Source organism: Bombyx mandarina, chromosome 19 (genome assembly GCF_030267445.1).
Source record: "Bombyx mandarina strain Sakado chromosome 19, ASM3026744v2".
NCBI classification, from domain to species: Eukaryota; Metazoa; Arthropoda; class Insecta; order Lepidoptera; family Bombycidae; genus Bombyx; species Bombyx mandarina.
The window spans coordinates 3,593,575-3,613,659 of NC_143225.1; the positions used below are offsets into that span (position 1 = coordinate 3,593,575).

General features: G+C 39.3%; 2 protein-coding genes across 8 annotated transcripts in view; one reads left to right on the plus strand and one right to left on the minus strand.

The window, feature by feature from the left end:
- Positions 1 to 14,180, plus strand: ThrRS (threonine--tRNA ligase). Of its 3 annotated transcripts, XM_089735063.1 has the most exons (15): positions 31 to 238; positions 1,497 to 1,741; positions 1,960 to 1,977; positions 2,476 to 2,647; positions 3,145 to 3,222; positions 3,507 to 3,764; positions 4,659 to 4,805; positions 5,198 to 5,307; positions 5,885 to 6,040; positions 7,511 to 7,688; positions 8,145 to 8,267; positions 8,970 to 9,148; positions 10,269 to 10,443; positions 12,027 to 12,141; positions 12,653 to 14,180. In XM_089735063.1, the coding sequence occupies exons 1-15, from the start codon at positions 167 to 169 to the stop codon at positions 12,805 to 12,807; spliced, it is 2,181 nt and encodes a 726-aa protein (XP_089591189.1). In that variant the 5' UTR covers positions 31 to 166; the 3' UTR covers positions 12,808 to 14,180. The 3 variants fall into 3 exon arrangements, with proteins under 3 accessions (XP_028025377.2, XP_028025376.2, XP_089591189.1); XM_028169576.2 differs by lacking the exon at positions 1,960 to 1,977 and having other exon boundaries at positions 1 to 111; XM_028169575.2 differs by lacking the exon at positions 1,960 to 1,977 and having other exon boundaries at positions 29 to 238.
- LOC114239332 (ionotropic receptor 84a) overlaps positions 13,280 to 20,085 on the minus strand; it is a 21,461-nt gene continuing 14,655 nt past the window's right edge. For 4 of the 5 annotated variants that reach the window (XM_089735066.1, XM_089735069.1, XM_089735064.1 and 1 more), the window contains 4 exons: positions 19,913 to 20,017; positions 18,899 to 19,065; positions 17,303 to 17,500; positions 13,280 to 13,920 (listed from right to left, as the gene is read on the minus strand). In XM_089735066.1, the coding sequence (XP_089591192.1) occupies positions 13,908 to 13,920; positions 17,303 to 17,500; positions 18,899 to 19,065; positions 19,913 to 20,017 (483 nt within the window). In that variant the 3' untranslated portion in view covers positions 13,280 to 13,907. Of the gene's footprint in view, positions 13,921 to 17,298; positions 17,501 to 18,898; positions 19,066 to 19,912; positions 20,018 to 20,085 lie in introns of those variants that run through there. The other variant, XM_089735065.1, reaches the window with a different exon arrangement.

Genomic DNA, 20,085 nt, shown 5'->3' on the forward strand with positions numbered 1-20,085 from the left:
CTTAAAGTCTGTGTCATCTGTCATTGTCATTGTCAAAATAGGACACGATACACGATCGCAATGGGTGACACCGCTGCCGAAGATATCAAAAACTTAAATATAAACGAAAAGGCAGGATTTTAAATGATAATATTTGTTAAAAGTGAATTTTCGTAGTGTATAAGTGATGTTAAAATTAATAAACCTCCGCGGGGCCTGCGTGGTCCGCTGCAAAGAGGGCTACGCTTACGCCACATGGGTCTGTAGGCAAATAGTCAGAAAAAAACCTAATAATTAATTAAATCAACGTAGTGATTTTTCCATATTTGTAGTGCAAAACTAATTCAATAAAATGAACGTATCTACGTACTTTCTGATGGGTCATATTTTCTAATCTACGAAGTTTTAAAATCAAATTCAATATTCCTTTTTTTTTGTCATATAATTCTAATTTTTAATAGTTGGGAAGGGTTGACAGATGACTAGTCGAGCTCACGGCCCGCTTGTTGTTAAAGTGTTCACTAGATTTCATAGGTATCATGTTAAAGAGGTCACCCACCCTGATACATGCAAATGAAGTATTAATGTTTATTATAAAATACTTACAAGCTTACGTACATCTTTCAAACTAGAATTAATTACCGAAATAGCCAGCATTTCGACCCACCTGTGTGGGTTGCTATTGGCATCTGTAAAATATTGTTTTTTTTTTAAGAGATTACACCATTCCTTGCTTATAAAAATAGTTTGGAATGCATATTATTCTACCCTACATGGTCAATCTTCCTTAAAACTGAAGTTTAATTTCTTAAAGTCTCAAATTAGTGGTAGTGTTCACATTGTAATAATAATAATAATATGTACTCTTAAGAAACTTTCATTATCCAGCTGGGTTAAGGGCCTAATACAGAAAGCAGTTATCCTCTATACTGCACGCATTGTGAGGAGGTTTCTCACTCTGGAGTCCGGACCACTGGTTGCATGTGTCGTAGACACCGCCATCAGCGGCAATCTATTTTTATATACTTAGTGTTTTTTAAAATTGTATTTTTAATATCTTTTAAAAAAAATATGATGTAACTAATAAGATTTTAAATAAATATAAATAAATAATATGTACTACTTATGTACTAATAAACATAATAATAAGTAATCATTTGGGAAACATTATACTTGGTTATTTACCCTTAAACTGGGATTCACTGTGCTAGGTATACCAAAGATGTATGACGTAATGATGTACATATCGATATATGTTTAAATATAAATGCAAATACATATATAGTATTGAAACACCCAAATACAGAGCAAAGGCACCTGTTGATTCCGTATGCTATATATCTTTAATTTGAGAATCAAACCTACGACCCTAGAACCCTAACTACTGTAGGCGTCTAGTTACTGATCCACTCAATATGTATTTGAGCCAAGGAAAAATTATTAGTTTTTTAATTATGATCTTAACTATATACAAAAGAACTAAATAAAGTATATAAAACTTATAATTTTTTTAACAGTCTAAAACGAAAGCCATGAAAGAAAAGAAAAAGAAAACTGAAGATACCAATGCAGTTTCTGAAATGAACCCATGGCCAGAGTATATACAGAAGCGTATAACATTATGGGACAAATATAAGGCGCAATATACTGAGCAGATTGCATCTAAGCCAGATATAAGTGTTGTGGTCACATTACCTGATGGGAAGACTGTAGAAGCTAAGGCTTGGAAAACCACACCGTATGATGTTGCCAAAGGAATCAGGTTTGTAAAACTTTTAGTTATTAAAAAATAAGTTTTGTTTTTTATAATTACTTTAAATAATCAATTGTAGCAAACCTGTAAATAATACAGAAATGTGATAATACAAAATGATTTTGGCACTTTATAGTAACTCATTAAAAATGTGTGATTTTTCTTGCTTAAATCACTCCAGTTTTTATTTATTTTAAACTCAAAATATTTTATTTCCTGCTCCCAAGCGAGTTTTGGAGTGAATTGTAAGTAAAATTATATGAGCGGAACATAGCTTTATATATTTGATGGATAATTGAAAACAACTATATAATATTTTGACTTGAAACAATAAATCATTTTAACATCAGCATGCATGTATGAATAAGAAGCATGCTATATATGTGTGCAAGGATGTACACACTATGTATGCTTATGTGAAAGCTTCTAAGAATATACTATTAAATTTTGTGCATAAAGTATTATTGCTGTTCACTGTGAAATGTTCGTGTGTAAGTAAAGTTAAAACATCTCTAATTTATCTAAGACAAAATTAATCAGATTTATATTGTTCTAGACCTGATTTTCAAATTTTGAATTTCATAGTATTAGAACATTGCTCACTTTTGTGATTTAAAACAAAAATAAATTATTAATATTTATTCATAATTTAAGCCTAAAAACTGTAAAATACCATCAAGGTCCACATCACAGGCCAAAACTTTGCATGAAATACAAAATAATAAATTGAGTTTCATTTCCAGTCAAGGTTTGGCTGACGCAACAATAATAGCCAGAGTTAACAATGAACTGTGGGATCTAGATCGGCCTCTAGAAGGAGACTGTAAGTTGGAGCTGCTAAGGTGGGACAATACCGACGCACAGGCGGTCTTCTGGCACTCTTCTGCTCATATGCTGGGAGAAGCTATGGAAAGAGTATGCATGATTAAACTGTCATAATTATTTATTTATTTATTTATTACACTTCATGTAAAATATACTACATATTTTATATTTTTAATTAAATCTCAGTAGTGTACGTTACATAATAATACAAGAAATTTAAGAGTATGCTAATAAATAAAAAATTGAATATATTAGTATAATAATATAATTATACCATTGTTATTATTTCTAAACAACAATATTAAATCTAAGTAGAAAAGAATCTCAAATTTGTTTTCAGTAATCATTGCTGAAACTCTCAACTTGCAATATGTGACTGATTTGAAGGCTGAACGTGGTAGGATGATGGTCCCAGCCAAAAATCTGGAACCCTTCCCTAGGATCAAACTAGGATATAGTCGCACAACCTTGAAATAACCCACCAATTTAACAGACAAATTTGACAATATATTCGTTTTTTTTTATATAAATTATAGACCATCTAAGTAATAACTATACAATGAATTAATTAGTGGCATAATTTTTAGGTGTATGGAGGATGTCTATGCTATGGGCCGCCCATAGAAGAAGGATTCTACTATGACATGTATTATCCAGAAAAAGGGGTAAGTTGCTTTGCTTTTTTTAAAGTTAAATTATAACCTGAAAAAATTTACCTGAATTAAAGTTTTATCTAGCATTTCTTTATTGTCATCATACAATATCATGTATCAAATACTTTACAGATTATGCTTACTATGATACATTACAGTTTTCCTGGCCACTGAGTGAGTGACGGTCAGAGAAATGTTTAACAACAAAATGTTTGGATTCATTAAATTTGTCACCTTTAAATTTTATTAATAGAGTTGCATAGTAACTAACAAAATTCTTTTAAAATATTTTACAGATATCCTCAACAGATTTCAACGTACTAGAAGGGCTAATAAAAAAAATTGCAAAAGAAAAACAGCCCTTTGAACGTTTAGAACTGACAAAGGAACAGTTATTGGAAATGTTCGATTACAATCCGTTCAAAGTTCGGATATTGAATGAGAAAGTTCAGACTCCGACGACCACTGTGTACAGGTGTGGTCCACTCATAGACTTGTGCAGGGGACCTCACGTGAGACACACGGGAAAAGTTAAAGCATTAAAAGTTACGAAGGTGATGTATTTTAATTTTCCTTTTTGCCGAATAGATAATCAATACTAATATTATTGATATGAAAGTGTGTTTATCCTTCACAATTCAACGTAAAGGCATGATTTTTTCAAGATATAAGTCAGAAGAGGACTTTGGTTACCTTTTATCCTGAACATCTCATACTCATTTTTTCTAAACGGCGCGGGTGAAGCCGCGCTTAACTAAGATGTTACTTATAACTAAGGACACCTTTTTATAATGACACAAGTAACTAACAGAATAGTAATAGTTGTTAAAATAGTGACTGAATCATTCAATTGCCAAAATCTGCATCAAATCTAAAATATTAATCTATATATCTATACTAATATTATAAAGAGGAAAGATTTGTTTGTTTGTTTGTTTCGAATAGGCTCCGAAACTACTGGACCGATTTGAAAAAATATTTTTCCATTAGAAGCCGACATTGTCCCTGATGAACATAGGCTACTTTTTTTTATTTTTTTTTTATTTTTTTTTTTGGTTTCATGTGTGTTTTTTTAATGTTTCCGAAGCGAAGCGAGGGCGGGTCGCTAGTCTATATATATAAAAATGAATTGCTGTTCGTTAGTCTCGCTAAAACTCGAGAACGGCTGGACCGATTTGGCTAATTTTGGTCCTGAATTATTTGTGGAAGTCCAGGGAAGATTTAAAAGGTCGATAAATATGAAAATGCTCGGAGTTACATAAAAATAACAATTTTGTTTTTCCTTTGATGTCTCCCCCGTCGGACGGATTCCTTTTGTTTGTTTTAAGTTTATTTTATATAAAATTGTAGGTCTTTTATTTATCGATTGAGGCACTACGAAGTCTGTCGGGTCAGCTAGTTAAAAATAAAAAGCTTTTTTTTGCTTATCTTTTATGTTTTCCAATCAGAATTCGGCAACGTACTGGGAAGGCAAAGCGGAAGCGGAGAGCTTACAGCGCGTGTACGGTGTATCATTTCCGGAACCGAAACAGCTGAAAGAATGGGAGGTCATTCAAGAGGAGGCCGCCAAGCGTGACCACAGAAAGATTGGAAGGGTAAAATTAATTTAATTAACTATTTTTATTTCCACCAAAAACCAGGCCTTGTTGTTCTGCTTTTTTTTTATTTTATTTTTATTGCTTGGATGAGCAGACGAGCTCACAGCCCACCCGGCGTTAAGTGGTTACTGGAGCCCATAGACATCTACGACGTAAATGCGCCACCCACCTTCAGATATAAGTTGTAAGGTCTCAAGTATAGTTACGATGACTGCCTCACCCTTCAAACCGAAACGCATTACTGCTTCACGGCAGAAACAGGCAGGGTTGTGGAACCTACTCGTGCGGTCTCACAAGAGGTCCTACCACCAGTGAAAAGTCTAGTAGTAGTAGTAAATGATCGCGATCTCAATTTGTTATAAAATTACACCTTAGTTCTATTCTGACAGGAACAAGAGTTATTCTTCTTCCACGAACTGTCTCCCGGCTCGTGTTTCTTCCAGCCACGTGGAGCTCACATTTACAACACACTCGTGAATTTCATTAAAGAACAATACAGGTAATATATTAATTTTTATGGTTTTATTATAAGAAAAATCCTCACATAATTTTCATTCATTTAGTAATTATTAATATACTAGCGGCCCTCTCCGGCTCCGCTTGGGACTTTAACAAAAATTTCATTGACATTGTTTTATTTTTTTAAATAAAAGAACACTTATTGCGGAATAACTATAATAGTTAGACTGTCGTGACACTTTTTGTAATTAATAATGTGCTCTACAAAGTCGTAGTACATTATTTTATTCTATCATCTATAGATGATCTATTTCGCTGGGCACGCGATGTAAAGAATATTTTAGAAGAATTTTTCAAATCGGTTCAGTAGTTTCGGAGCCTATTCAATACAAACAAACAAACAAATCTTTCCTCTTTATAATATTAGTATAGATTATAATACTAGTATAGATTAATTAATTAATAATTATAGAAACTTTGTAAATGACATTGCGACACAATGTTTAATTCTTTTGGTACATGTCTGCATGTCACACCATACAAATATACATTAATCTACTAACATATTAGGATGCTTGTGAAATATATTAAATTACAATGCTATCTTTTGACACCAGGTCGAGAGGATTCCATGAAGTGGTGACCCCGAACATGTACAATGCCAAGCTGTGGCAGACCTCAGGTCACTGGGCTCACTACGCTGAAAACATGTTCTCGTTCGACGTTGAAAAGGAAACGTTCGCTTTGAAACCGATGAACTGTCCCGGACATTGGTGAGGTTACATTCATAAAGTATGTATGTATGTATGTGTGTATGTATATATGTATGAATGTATGTGTATGTATGTATGTATTAGTCGACTATTATCAAAGCCGGCAATCTGACTTTTGGACAATTATTGGTAAATCAGAAAAACGAATTATTGACTTTGTATTCCATTGGCAGTTACAAAACTCTTCGGAACGATATCTTAGATAAATAACAGGTTAAGTATTAACCTTTATTTAATGCAGGTTTTGAACCGTATTCTTTGACGGAGACGATTATATTCAAATCAATCTGTATGGACATATCAATAACATTTTTTTGTCCAAATGCACAGATTGCCACCTTTGATAATAGACGACTCATATATACTTTTTGTAACTTAATATAAATTTCATTGCACCTACCACTATCCACTCGGCACTACCTTTGGTTGACTGGTAGAGAATGCCTAAGGCATTAAGTCCGCCAAAGTAAATTTTACATGAAGTGTAATAAATAAATAAGTAAAAATAAATTAGTTGTGCTAATCATAGTTACATGCAATAACACACAATGTATGCTCAATTGAAGATTGAATACCAGCTGCCTTATAAGTGGAGTTGATAACACGACACGCTAGAGCTTAGATACATTTATTTGGGAAGCTAAAAGTACAATATATTCATGTCGGATATCAAAGGTAGGTAAACGAAAATCAAACAAGTTACCACTATTTTTTTTATATTTTTTTTATTGCTTAGGTAAGTGGACGAGCTCACAGCCCACCTGGTGTTAAGTGGTTACTGGAGCCCATAGATATCTACAACGTAAATGCGTTACGCACCTTGAGATATAAGTTCTAAGGTCTTAGTATAGTTACAATGGCTGCCCCACCCTTCAAACCGAAACGCATAACTGCTTCACGGCTGAAATAGGCAGGGTGGTGGTACCTACCCGTGCGGACTCACAAGAGGCCCTACCACCAGTACGAGAGTACAGTATTAGCACACAATGCGAGCTGGTTAATATGACCTAAATTTGACGAAATCTTTTTTGTTATTATTTTTTATTATTATTTAATCCTACCTATCCTAGTGACCTCAAGCGGTCATAATAGATTCACCGAACGAGTAGGTAAGCTCACGGGGCTCTAACTAACGTTGCTAACACTAGCCCTAGCAAGCCTAGCAAGAGCAGTGCTTCGCAGAATGTACCGGTCATCGTTCGACGAGTAAATTAACCCTCAGACACAGCCCACTGAGTTTCTCGCCGGATCTTCTCAGTGGGTCGCGTTTCCGATCCGGGTTAGATTCTGCGAAGCACGGCTCTTGCTAGGGTTCGTGTTAGCAACGTCGTCAGGTTTGAGTTCCGTGAGCTCACCTACTCGCCCGGTTACGCTGATGTGGTCTCTCAATACCATCAGCTTATGAAGATAATGATGATGATGCCTTATGAAGGTGAAACAATGTTGAAGGGGTTGCTTTTGTTCCCGCAGTCTGATGTTCGACAACCGCACGCGGTCGTGGCGCGAGTTGCCGCTTCGCTTGGCCGACTTCGGCGTGCTGCACCGCAACGAGCTGAGCGGCGCGCTCACCGGCCTCACGCGCGTGCGCCGCTTCCAGCAGGACGACGCGCACATCTTCTGCGCGCCGCAACAGATCGAGGCCGAGATTGTGAGCCGCTGTCAACCTTTTTTTTATTTCGGGCCGGGGGTCGAACTTCCTACGAGGTCCCCGCGCCTAGGGGGCGCACGGGGTATGTGGGACTGGCCGCGGGCCCAAAGATATTTTCAGGACCTTACGCACTAAACGACTCCCCTGCCCTTTTCGCCCAAACGTCCGATCCCCTCTATTTATTTTTACTAATTTATTTTTTACTGCTAAGATGGCTTAACAAGCTCACGGTCCACATAGTGCTCAGTAGCTACAGGAACTCACAGACATCAACAATATAAATCCTGTCACTCATCTTGAGACATGAGTTCTAAGGTCTCAGTTTTTGCGGGTTAATTTTTTTTATCACCCAATGTTATTCCTCCACAACATCCCCATTTAATTGGAATAAGATTTATGTTTTTATTCAGATACATGTTTATAATTTTGGTTAAAATATTCTCGTCTTGTTCACAGGTCGGCTGCCTCGAGTTCTTGAAGTGTGTGTACTCCACTTTCGGTTTCACGTTCCAATTGAAACTCTCGACCAGGCCTGAGAAATACCTCGGAGAATTGGAGACCTGGAACCAGGCTGAAAAGGTGAGTGCTCTGTACGGTAGGCAGCGGCTTGGCTCTGCCACTGGCATTGCTGAAGTCCATGGGCGACGGTAACCACTCATCATCAGGTGGGCCGTATGCATTTGTCTACAAGGGCAATAAAAAAAATTTGACGAGTCACATCGGGCTTTTACTTATTTGCTACGGACGCTTGTTGTCTACCTGAGACTGACCATACGAGTAACATGGTAAACTTTTACCAGAGCACATAAAACGAACACTACCTTAGCCATCATACAATTAACCTCAAAGACTCAATCGCAGATTCTACCCTACTCAAACCTGAATATTTTGTAATTTGCGGTAGAAATGAATAAAACTGTCCTGCGGACCCACAATACACTCAATGGTTAGATTAATAGTTGTTGCGAATTGGATCTAAGATATCATGCCCTGCTAACGAGACCTTTAAGCCAAACGAATCTACCAATAAGAAAAATTACAGTACAACTTAATATTATTATAGTATTATTTCTTCCGCTGTTTGTCAAACAATTTTTTTTTATATCATGTCTAAAAAGAGTTTTAGTGTTGCCAACAAAAAATTGGAATGCGTATTTTTCCCGCCTGCACAAGGCAAATTGATGATAAACGAAATTAGATCTTGTTTTCACAGTGATTATAGTGGAATTTCCCGATTATCTTTAGTAGTTTATTGTATATAATATTGTTCGATACTTGCAGGCTCTAGAAGATTCTCTGAACAAATTCGGCAAACCGTGGCAGTTGAACCCCGGGGATGGTGCGTTCTACGGGCCCAAGATCGACATCACGATACAGGACGCGTTGAGGCGCTCCCACCAATGCGCTACCATACAGCTGGACTTCCAGCTGCCCGAAAGATTCAACTTGACTTACGTTAGGTTAGTATTAGTAGCTGCGGAAGAATTTCGATTCCCCCGGCCCCACGCGCACGTGTGGAGAGACACCGGGTTGGTTTTAGCCGGTACGAGTCCAGCACGCCCCTCTGCCTCTCCCTACGCGGAGGTAGTCCATAAGGACTTCCCCCCAGAAAAAAAACGTGATTATTCGTATACGGCTCCCGTATGGTGCCACGCTCTGAGGCACGACAACATCGCATCGTTGCGACGTCCGCAGCGCGCGATTGCGGTCAGGGCAGTTCGCGGGTACCGCACCGTCTCGTTCGCGACGGCGTACGTGCTCGCCGGGACGCCTCCCTGAGACCTAGAAGCGGAGGCGCTCCCTGCGGATTATGGGGAAGCCGTGTCTTGGCGTGGGAGAATTTCAAGTGGGGAGGCTTCAATCTTGGCGTGCCGTGCTCGAGGCGTGGTCTCGCCGCCTGGCGGACCCCACCTACGAGCGACGGTCCGTCGAAGCGATCCGCCCGGTCTTATCGAGCTGTGTAAATCGCGACCGACGACGTCTCACGTTCTAAACGACGCAGGTGCTCACGGGACACGGCTGTTTCGGTCGCTACCTGCATCTCGACAACCCGTCGGTCGGGCGACCCCAGAGTGCCGCCGCGGGTCTGGTTGTAGTGTTGACCGCGGGAACCCTCCCTACTCTGACCGAGTTCTGACCCCGGACGGAGACCGGATGTCGGGTGTAAGAGTGCAGGGGAGCTGTTTAGTGCGGTAGGGCCCTAAAACTCCTTGGGCCCGCAGTCTGTTCCCAACATCAGCAGATTCTCAAGTCCCACATACCCCGCGCGCCCCCTTAGGCGCGGGGACCCCGTAGGAGGTTCGGCCCACGGCTCGAAAAATAAAAGTATTAGTATAGCAGTCCCATCCCACCCAGTTATATATTATTATATGATTTTACAAAATGGTTATATAGTCTGGGGGAACCTATTTTCGTTTATTTTTTTTTGTATGTACCACACGAGACGTACTCTTAAGCTTTACGCTATTTAAATATTATCAATAATACCTACCCGTTCAAGCGATTTCAACTATATTGATGACACTCATTCTCAGTTTAGCCTGTTATTAAATTCTGGTGTTGCGTGTCGGTTGGTTGCAGCGAGACCGGGGACAAGAAGCGTCCCGTGATCATTCACCGCGCGGTGCTGGGCTCGGTGGAGCGCATGGTGGCCATCCTCAGCGAGTCGTACGCCGGCAAGTGGCCGTTCTGGCTCAGCCCGCGCCAGCTGCGCGTCGTGCCCGTCGGGCCCGCCTTCGACGACTACGCCGTGCAGGTGCTCAGTGACGTCACCGCTCTCGCCATCTCACTCTAACCTATATCTCGTGTCTCTCTCTTAACCGACCGCGACTTTTTGGCGGGAACGCGAGAAGTGGCAACCGAACATTTGTTCCAATCGAAAAACAAAAATAATCAGGATTTTAAATGAACTAAATATAATCGAAATCGATATAAAACGATATGATTTATATTTTAAACCACTAAGCAAATCTTATAAATTCGAACACTTTTTCAAGTATATCTCATAGATATTATGTGTATTATCTATGGTATAATAGATTGCAACTTAACTATAATCTATCTACATATTATCTATGATCGCAAAACTAGAACGTCAACTTTAGGACTTTTTGGCAGGAGCGCGAGGAGTGAAGTGTGATTTGTTTTATTTTTTCTATTTAGTGTTTCTTCAGGTTTAAATGTGTAATAACGGTGGTTTATTAACTGTTTAATATCTGTGAAAGTGCACAAATGTGGGAAAATGAAACAATGCCGCTGGACGCAACTTCTCGGGATCCTCCAAAAAGTCCACTGAAAAACTTAGTAAATGACCACCGTTTTACTAAGATTATATTAAAATTTCATCCCATATCATCTCATTTCATTTAATTTCATCCCAGTTAATTAATGTCTGAAATTAATCATTTTCATTTCATTTCACTTCGTATTATAATTTTTCATAAAAATAAGAATCTATATATTAATACGTGAAGCAAAAACTTTGTATCCCTTTTTACGAAAATTGCGCGGACGGAGGAGTATGAAATTTTCCACACTTATAGAGAATATAGAGAAGAAGTGCACAATGCTAATATTTTTTTTTTAAATAATGCATAAAAGATAAATTAAATCAATAAAGAAAACATTACACACTACATACCATGTATTTGACGCACACACGCATGCATACTATTTATTTATTGTCAAACTTTTGTTCTTGACGTCTGTGGTCAAATTGAGAATAGATTAAATATTGTTTGTCTTTATTAATATTTTTTTATAGAGTAACCTTGGCGAAATTTGTGATTATAGAAGTATTAAGATACAATCATAATAGTGTACAAACTTACAATTCCAATTAATTATAGTCGAATTTCGACTACTGCGGGACCTCTAGCATAAATTAAAACAAGACGTAACCTAAAGGTCTTAGTTACGAGGTCATAAAATCCCTTTAAAAAAAACCTACCGCGACGGGGTCACGCAAAGCCGCCATCCCCCGAAACATGTCTTGTTGGATCCCCCAGATTCACTCTCTGTGCTTTTAAACCTCTCAAGCACCGGTATATTTTTTTGGTGCGGGCCGCGTGAGCGAATACTACACTTGCGTAGGTCATGACGGGGCGTATGCAAGTTTTGTTGAATGTTTTTATTAATTTTTTATTGCCCTTGTAGGCAGACGATCATACGGCCCACCTGATGGTGAGTTGTTACCGTCGCCCATGGACTTCAGCAATGCCAGGGGCAGAGCCAAGCCGCTGCCTACCGCTTAATACTCTCCACAAGCCTCTTTTAAAGAAGGACATGTCACGTCACCTTATTTCTAAGGAGATATTTATGATATCTTTTTTTTTGTAGGTGAATGATAAACTATTCGCTGCCGGCTTCATGTCCGAGGTAGACACGGACGCGGGAGACACCCTCAACAAGAAAGTGAGGAACGCTCAGCTCGCCCAGTTCAACTATATATTAGGTAATTCAATATTATACTCACTTTTATTTGCGTGTTACTAAAACTTAAATATACAAACAAGATTTTTAAATGTAATTTGTATGTGGGTACCCGTACTCGTATAGCTTAGGGTCGACCAGTGGAGACCGTAGGCATCGCAATGAGAACGTCGCCATTCTCCTTGAGACATGAGGTCTAGTTGTGACTTGTGTTATGCAATGGCTAACCCATCCTCCAAACTGGAACGCGCGACTGCTTCGCAACAGTTGTAGTCGGGACGGTGGTACATACCCGTGCGAACATGATAAACGCCATTTGACGATCGCATTAAGCTCTTATAATACTATGAGAACGTTGCTACCCACCTAAGCAATAGTACAAACACACACACACACACATACACACGTACTCTCACACACGACTCAGATATACACGCACTCACACACACACACTCACGCGCATTCACACACACTCACACACACACGCATACACATCCACACAAATGCAGTCGATTAATTTCGATTACCAACAGTTGTGGGAGAGCGTGAGAAGAATTCCGGGACGGTGAACGTCCGCACCCGGGACAACAAGGTGCACGGCGAGATGTCCGTAGAGGCGCTCATCGAACACCTCAACAACTTGGTCAGGGAGAAGAAGCTATCAGAGGACAGTGAACTACTCAAGTGAATGTGAACGCATAACTCCATTAGCATCCCGATGTACACTAGACGCTGTAAGGTTTAAAAAAAAAACGTGTGGCACTCGGAAACTGCCGCGGTAAAACTATTGCATAGCATTTTTTATCAACTTATGCAATTATAATTAGACAATGACAATTTAATATTAAAACAATAATAAAACAAGACCACGCAATATTAAACATTAATAAAAGCAAAACCTTAACTGTTCCCTTCACACTCATAAGCTAGACCGCGCGAGAGAGAGATGGGCAGACTTTTCATGATGCACATGCAGTATGACGTCACGCCACGCACTTATTCACAAACATTACACAAGCGCAACGTGTGAATGTGTTGAACGCGAGCTACATGGTAGGCGGAGTGAGGGGTGTAAGGTTTTTTTCGTTACGGAATTTCATGATTCGGTCTCCACGCTCAAGGCCCGCGATAGAAGCTATGCAATAGCTTAAAAGAAACAATTTGTCTATTTACATGTTTTTATTCATCGTTCACAATAAAAATATACAAAACTAGTTGTGCGTGCGACTTTGTCTGCGTGAGTAATCCTTTAGAAATTCAATTTATATTAAATCACCCAAAACAAACTAATAATATTCAGATATAGCGCCAACTATCGAGTATTACGGTGAGCTTAATGATTTTAAATGAAGATTCAAGAAAGTGTCTAGTTGTTATATGATAACAAACAAACAATTATAAATATAACTACAAAAAATTTTTAAGCATAAGTTTTTCCGCGCGCACACCGATAGACTTTCATAATTTTATTATGGTTTTATTTACACAATATAACTGCCCAATTAAGTACTTATCAGTATGCTGACTTTTACACGACAAAGAATTTACTTGGCAGTATTTAAATTACGAAAGTTATTAATGTTATTTTTCAAAATTATCAGGTATAAATATAATATTTAATACATTTAAAGAATAAATTGCGAATTAATTCGTTTAATTATTCTCTATCAGGTTTAGGATGAAAATGAATACAAAAAAAAACCTTGAAACTAATATATAAAATTAAGCCTAATTATTGGATTGTTCTCTCTTGTTTGAGGTGTCCCAACGTGTCAGAGTTGAGCGAGTCTAGTGATGTGCTCTGTGAAATAAATTATTTATTAAAAACGTATTTTTTTTGTGATTGACTCGTGTGCATTTTAAAACATGCATTTTTTTTACAATCCAATGTTTTTTTTTCTTTTTTAATGCGTAACGGAAACAGCACTTTTGGTCAATAGCAATTAGTGTATGAAGAGTACATATGTTTACTTAAAATTGGTTGTCATATTTTCAACGGTAACTTGTATTGTGGTCACGACTCCATTCTTTGAACTTAAATAAATATTTTACATAGTAAAAGGTATGTCTTTGATTCTCATTTACCTATAATTTTATATATCAAGGGGTGAAATGCTATTTACGCGACATTTTTGCAACTTTGCAGGAGAGCCATTTAAAGTCTTTTTTTTTATTGCTTATTTGGGTGGACGAGCTCACAGCCCACCTGGTGTTAAGTGGTTACTAGAGCCCATGGACATCTACAACGTAAATGCGCCACCCACATAAGTTCTAAGATCTCAGTATAGTTACAACGGCTGCCCCACCCTTCAAACCGAAACGCATTACTGGTTCACGGCAGAAATAGGTAGGGTGGTGGTACCTACCCGCGCGGACTCACAAGAGGTCCTACCACCAGTATAAAAGTATAATTTGAAAAAAAAACTTCTTTAGCTAAATATTTAAATGGAATAAAATTAATTGAAGTTCAATTAAAAACGTCAAACTGTTGATGCTAATCTATCTACATATACCTAGTCAGGTCATAAATTCTGTCACATGTTTAATGTAAAATAATTGAAACAAGTTAATTCATTATGTAACCATTCATATACCAAAATGAACTTAACAAAACATAGATTCTTATGACACTAAAGTTTATTCAAAATGACCTCCGTGATTTTGAATACAGGCCCTCAATCTGCGCGGCCAGTCGTCTATCGCAGCACGAACGAGGTCCATGTCAATATCGGCGGCTGCCTTAATCAAGGATGTCTTGAGTGACTCCAAATTGGGATGAGGCTTTGAGCACGCCTTTTCCTCCAAGTTTTGCCATATCTTGTAATCTCACGGATTCAAATCTGGACTGGAGGAGGGCCAGTCTTCGTGCCGGATGAAGTCGATTTCACGCGCCGCCAGCCAGTCTTGTGTGCTCTTCGCTCTATGAGCTGGCGCCGAATCTTGTTGGAATACCCAGTGCCTGTTATTGAACATGGTTTGAGAAACAGGTTCCACAAGGTTCGTCAGGACTGTATTTTGATACACAACTGCATTCGTTTTTACACCTTTCTCACAAAAATGTACCTCTGTTAAGCCCCAATAAGAAACTCCCAACCATACCATGAGCGAAGATAGAAAATGACCTCGTTGGACACGCGGAATACGGTTGCTCGCTTCTTCACTACTGTGTGCGTACATCTTATAATTTTGTTTGTTGTAGCTCTCTTCTACGGTAAACATTTTTTCATCCGACAAAAGAATTTCCCGATATTTTTTTCCCGCGTACCGCTTCAACAAAGCGCGGCATCTCTTCAGTCTCAGGTCCATTAGACGAGCATTTAAACGATGTCCTATTTTTCTTCGATATGGCCGAAGCCCTAAGTCTTCATTTAACACACTTTTCACCGTGGTTCTGCTTAACCCCATCTGAAGGGCTAACAGTTTCTGCTTACGTTTGGGATTTCTTTGAATTCGCGCCTTCACAGCTTTTATCACTGCTGGAGTCCTAACAGACCGAGGGCGACCACTTCTTGACCTGTCATCTACACTAGAGTCTTCATTGTATCGTTTGATGGTACGATAAACGAATCTTTTGGTTATATTCAAAATTTTCAGTATGTTAAAAATTTGAATTGGCGCGTAACGCGTTCTTTAAGCGTCCACTCCATATTTAAAAATGAGTAAAATTCTAAAAGTATACATTTTTATTTTCATGAACAATTCGAAATTCGAATTCAATAAACTTTTTTGTGGCCAGCATTCTAAAAGAAAAGTTTTTACTGTGTGACAATACTTATGACCTTATATAAGTGAATTGCTGTTCGTTAGTCTCGCTAAAACTCGAGAACGCCTGGACCGATTTGGCTAATTTTGATCTTGAATTATTTGTAGAAGTCCAGAGAAGGTTTAAAAGATAAATAAATATGAAAATACTCGGAATTTAATAAAAATAACAATTTTGTTCTTCCTTTAATGTCCCCCACTCGTCGGACGGATTTCCTTTTGTTTGTTTTAAGTTTATTTTATACAAACGTTTAGGTCTTTTATTTATCGATTGAGGCACTACGAAGACTGCCGGGTCAGCTAGTACAAAATAAAAGGCACTTTTAATTGCAAAGATAAATGTCGCTTAAACCAAATAGCCCTTCACCCCTCGATATATTTATTATTGTAATACGCATCAATTAAGGAATAACAGTTCTAGATCATTCTTTGGTGCATTGAGACTTACCAAATGTAATTGAAATCAATACTACGACAGTATGTATGATAAACGCGAATTTGGAAAAACTATTCGCGTGCCATCTCTATTATGTTGATGGTACTATGGGATATATCTTAGAGTGCCAACAACAATTTCAAGTGAACATTTGAAATATTGAAAAGTAACGATTCAAACGCATCGTCATGCTTTTAAATCCATACTAATATTATAAATCATACTAATGTTATAATGATACAATTCCAACATAGCGCGGACGGGTAGGTAAGCTCACGGGGCTCAACCTGAGAGAATTTGCTAACTTAAATTTGAAGTCGTCGTGGCCTAAAGGATAAGACGTCCGGTGCATTCGTATCGAGCGATGCACCGGTGTTCGAATCCCGCAGGCGGGTGCCAATTTTTCCAATGAAATACGGTACCACCACCCTGCCTATTTCTGCCGTGAAGCCGTAATGCGTTTCGGTTTGAAGGGCGGGGTAGCCGTTGTACTGTTAAAAGTGAGATCTTACAACTCATGTCTCAAGGTAGGTGACGGCATTTATTTACATTGATACTCCTTCAAAAAAAAATAATGAACAAACCAAGTATCGAAAGTAAATAGTTTACTGGTGGTTGAACGTTTTGTGAGTCCGCACGGTTAAGTACCACCACCCTGCCTATTTCTGCCGTGAAGCAGTATTGCGTTTCGGTTTGAAGGGTGGGGCAGCCGTTGTATTGTAAAAAAACTGAGACGTTAGAAGCGCTCAAGGTGGGTGGCAGCATTTACGTTGTAGATGTGTATGGGCTCCGGTAACCACTTAACATCAGGTGGGCCGTGAGCTAGACAAACTATCTAAGCAATAAAATAATAAAAAACGTGCCCTAGCAAGAGCGGTGCTTCGCAGAATTTACCACCGCATCGCAATCTTGACATAGTGAGAAGATCCGGCGAGAAATTCATTGGGTATCCGCACTATCAATAAATACATATAAGTATACTTACATTTTAAATACCAATATCTCCGTAATGAGTATCAAACAGGACGATATTATACCGTAAACCATCAGTATAAGAACAGGTCTCAAGTCGACGATGCCGACGCTGCTGAAGGCCGCCACTTTGTTAGAGCAACGAGGCTTCGGCACTTGGTACCTCCTGTTCAGTGCCGACTGGATACCAGACTCGCGGATTTGTTTGAAGCTACAACGAATTCAAACTTTTTTTTTTTTATTATGTTTATTATCTTAAATGGGTGGACGATTGGGTGGATCTTCCATTTGACTCCATACAGAAGAGAGCCGTTTGGATTGTCGATAATCCCATTCTCACGGATCGTTTGGGGCCTCTGGGTCTGCGGAGGGACTTCGGTTCCCTCTGTATTTTGTACCGCATGTTCCATAGGGAGTGCTCTGAGGAATTGTTCGAGATGATACCAACGTCTCGTTTTTACCATCGCACCGCCCGCCACCGGAGTAGAGTTCATCCATACTACCTGGAGCCACTGCGGTCATCCACAGTGCGCTTCCAGAGGTCTTGCCACATACCGTCCGGCTATGGAATGAGCTCCCCTCCACGGTGTTTCCCGAGCGCTATGACATGTTCTTCTTCAAACGAGGCTTGTGGAGAGTATTAAGCGGCAGGCAGCGGCTTGGCTCTGCCCCTGGCATTGCTGAAGTCTATGGGCGACGGTAACTACTCACCATCAGGTGGGCCGTATGCTTGTTTGCAAAAAAAAAAAACGAGCTCACGGCCTGGATGTGATTACCGGATCCCATAGACATCTAAAACGTAAATGCCAACACCTACCTTGAGATATAGTTCTAAGGTCACATTTTACAGTATAACGGCTGCCCTACCCTTTAAACCGAAACGCATTACTGCTTCGCGGCAAAAATAGGCGGGGTGGTGGTACCTATCCGTGTGGACTCACAAGAAGCAAGCTTATACTATACAACTGAGACTTAGACCTCATTATTCAAATTGGGTGGTGGCGGTTATAGCCATGCGCTTCGGTAACCACTTACAGACACGTTTGGATACGTAGGGATGCCAAGTTTAAGGCATCCGTCTTTCATGACATTAAAACAATAATTTAGGATATTTTATGATAGTACCTATAATATTTCGGTAGTGTGCAACTGGTAGGCAACAGACTTTTATTACGGCCGTAAAGTTCCCATGCTTTGAATGATTTCTTTATTGTCCTTACTAGGCAGACGAGGGCTTTTGCCACCTGATGGCGAGTGCTTATCGCATCACAGCGCTGTCATTTGAATGCTAATTGAATCTAATTGAGATTTAGCTAACGCATTCGATATCGAGATATTACGTTCATCGGTAACCATGATATCCAAGTTCCTCAATAAGACACTTAATAAAGAAACTCCCTATTTCAGCCGTGAAGCAGTAATGCGTTTCGGTTTGAAGGGTGGGGCAGCCGTTGTGACTATACTGAGACCTTAGAACTTATATCTCAAGGTGCGTGGCGCATTTACGTTGTAGGTGTCTATGGGCTCCAGTAACCACTTAACATCACGTGGGCTGTGAGCTCGTCCACTCATATAAGCAACAAAAAAAAAAAAAACAACGATCACTCACACGACTCTCAATAGTTCTAGATAAGGAGAGTCTTTCTTAACTGGAACGAAGGGATCGAAACTGCTCAGGAAGTCAACCTCTGTGAGGTCGCATTTCTCGGTCTCCAGAAACGTTTCTTCGATGCGTCGGTACACCGGCTCCACGATCGAGTGGAACGCGAAGAAACCCTTAAAAATGAGAACGGCGAAGAATAATCTTACAGCATATCTTGTAGCATGTTCGTAAATTCACCTTCAAGTAAACGCCCTACCTAGAGTTTGTAGGGTTGGATAGCAGATTGAAATTTTTTTTATATTTTTTTTATTGCCCTTATAGGCAGACGAGTATACGGCCAAACTGATGGTGAGTGGTTACCGTCGCCCATGGACTTCAGCAATGCCAGGGGCAGAGCCAAGCTGCTGCCTACCGAGAATTAATTTCAAGAATGAATGTGGCTTCTTCCCTACCTATTCGCTGGTAGCCCTAAGGAGCTATTCTAGCTTTTCGCGGACGGATAGGTGAGCTCACGGGCTCAACTGAGAGAATTTGTTAACAATTGCCTTAGCATTAGTAATACTTCGCTGAATTTACCACCGGATCTGAATCGCGACCCACTGAGAAGATACGACGAGAAACTCTGGGCTGTGTCTATGGGTTAGTTTACTCGCTAAACCCTTCGTCACAGGCGACGGGTTCGACGAGAAAAGGTGGACCGACGACCTATTGAGGTTCACGAGGATCCGAATGATATAATAGCAATATCGCTCACAGATTACCAAGTAGATACTGAGTACAAGTAGTTGTAAAAACACGCTTCGCTGCAACCTTTAATTCTTCGTATGAGATGCACGAATGATTAATTCTGACAACGGATACAAGAAATAAAGCTTCATTTTTTATTAAAATTTACCACCGGATCCGAATCGCGACCCACTAACAAGATCTGGCGAGAAACTCAGTGGAATAAAACGACCAATTTCCGAACGTGATTTGGTTATATAACGTGCATTTTGTACTCATATCGACTCATACTACCTGTCTAATCATATCCACTCCATCTTCGAGACTGTAAAACTGACCGTTTCCGATCTCCGGATCGATGCGTTTGTGTATCATCACTCGCACCGGATCCTTGTATAGCTGAAAGGAAGTTTATTTTTCATACAACAGCAAAGGAAGTCATGCTTTGCAATAACAGCTAACTTGGA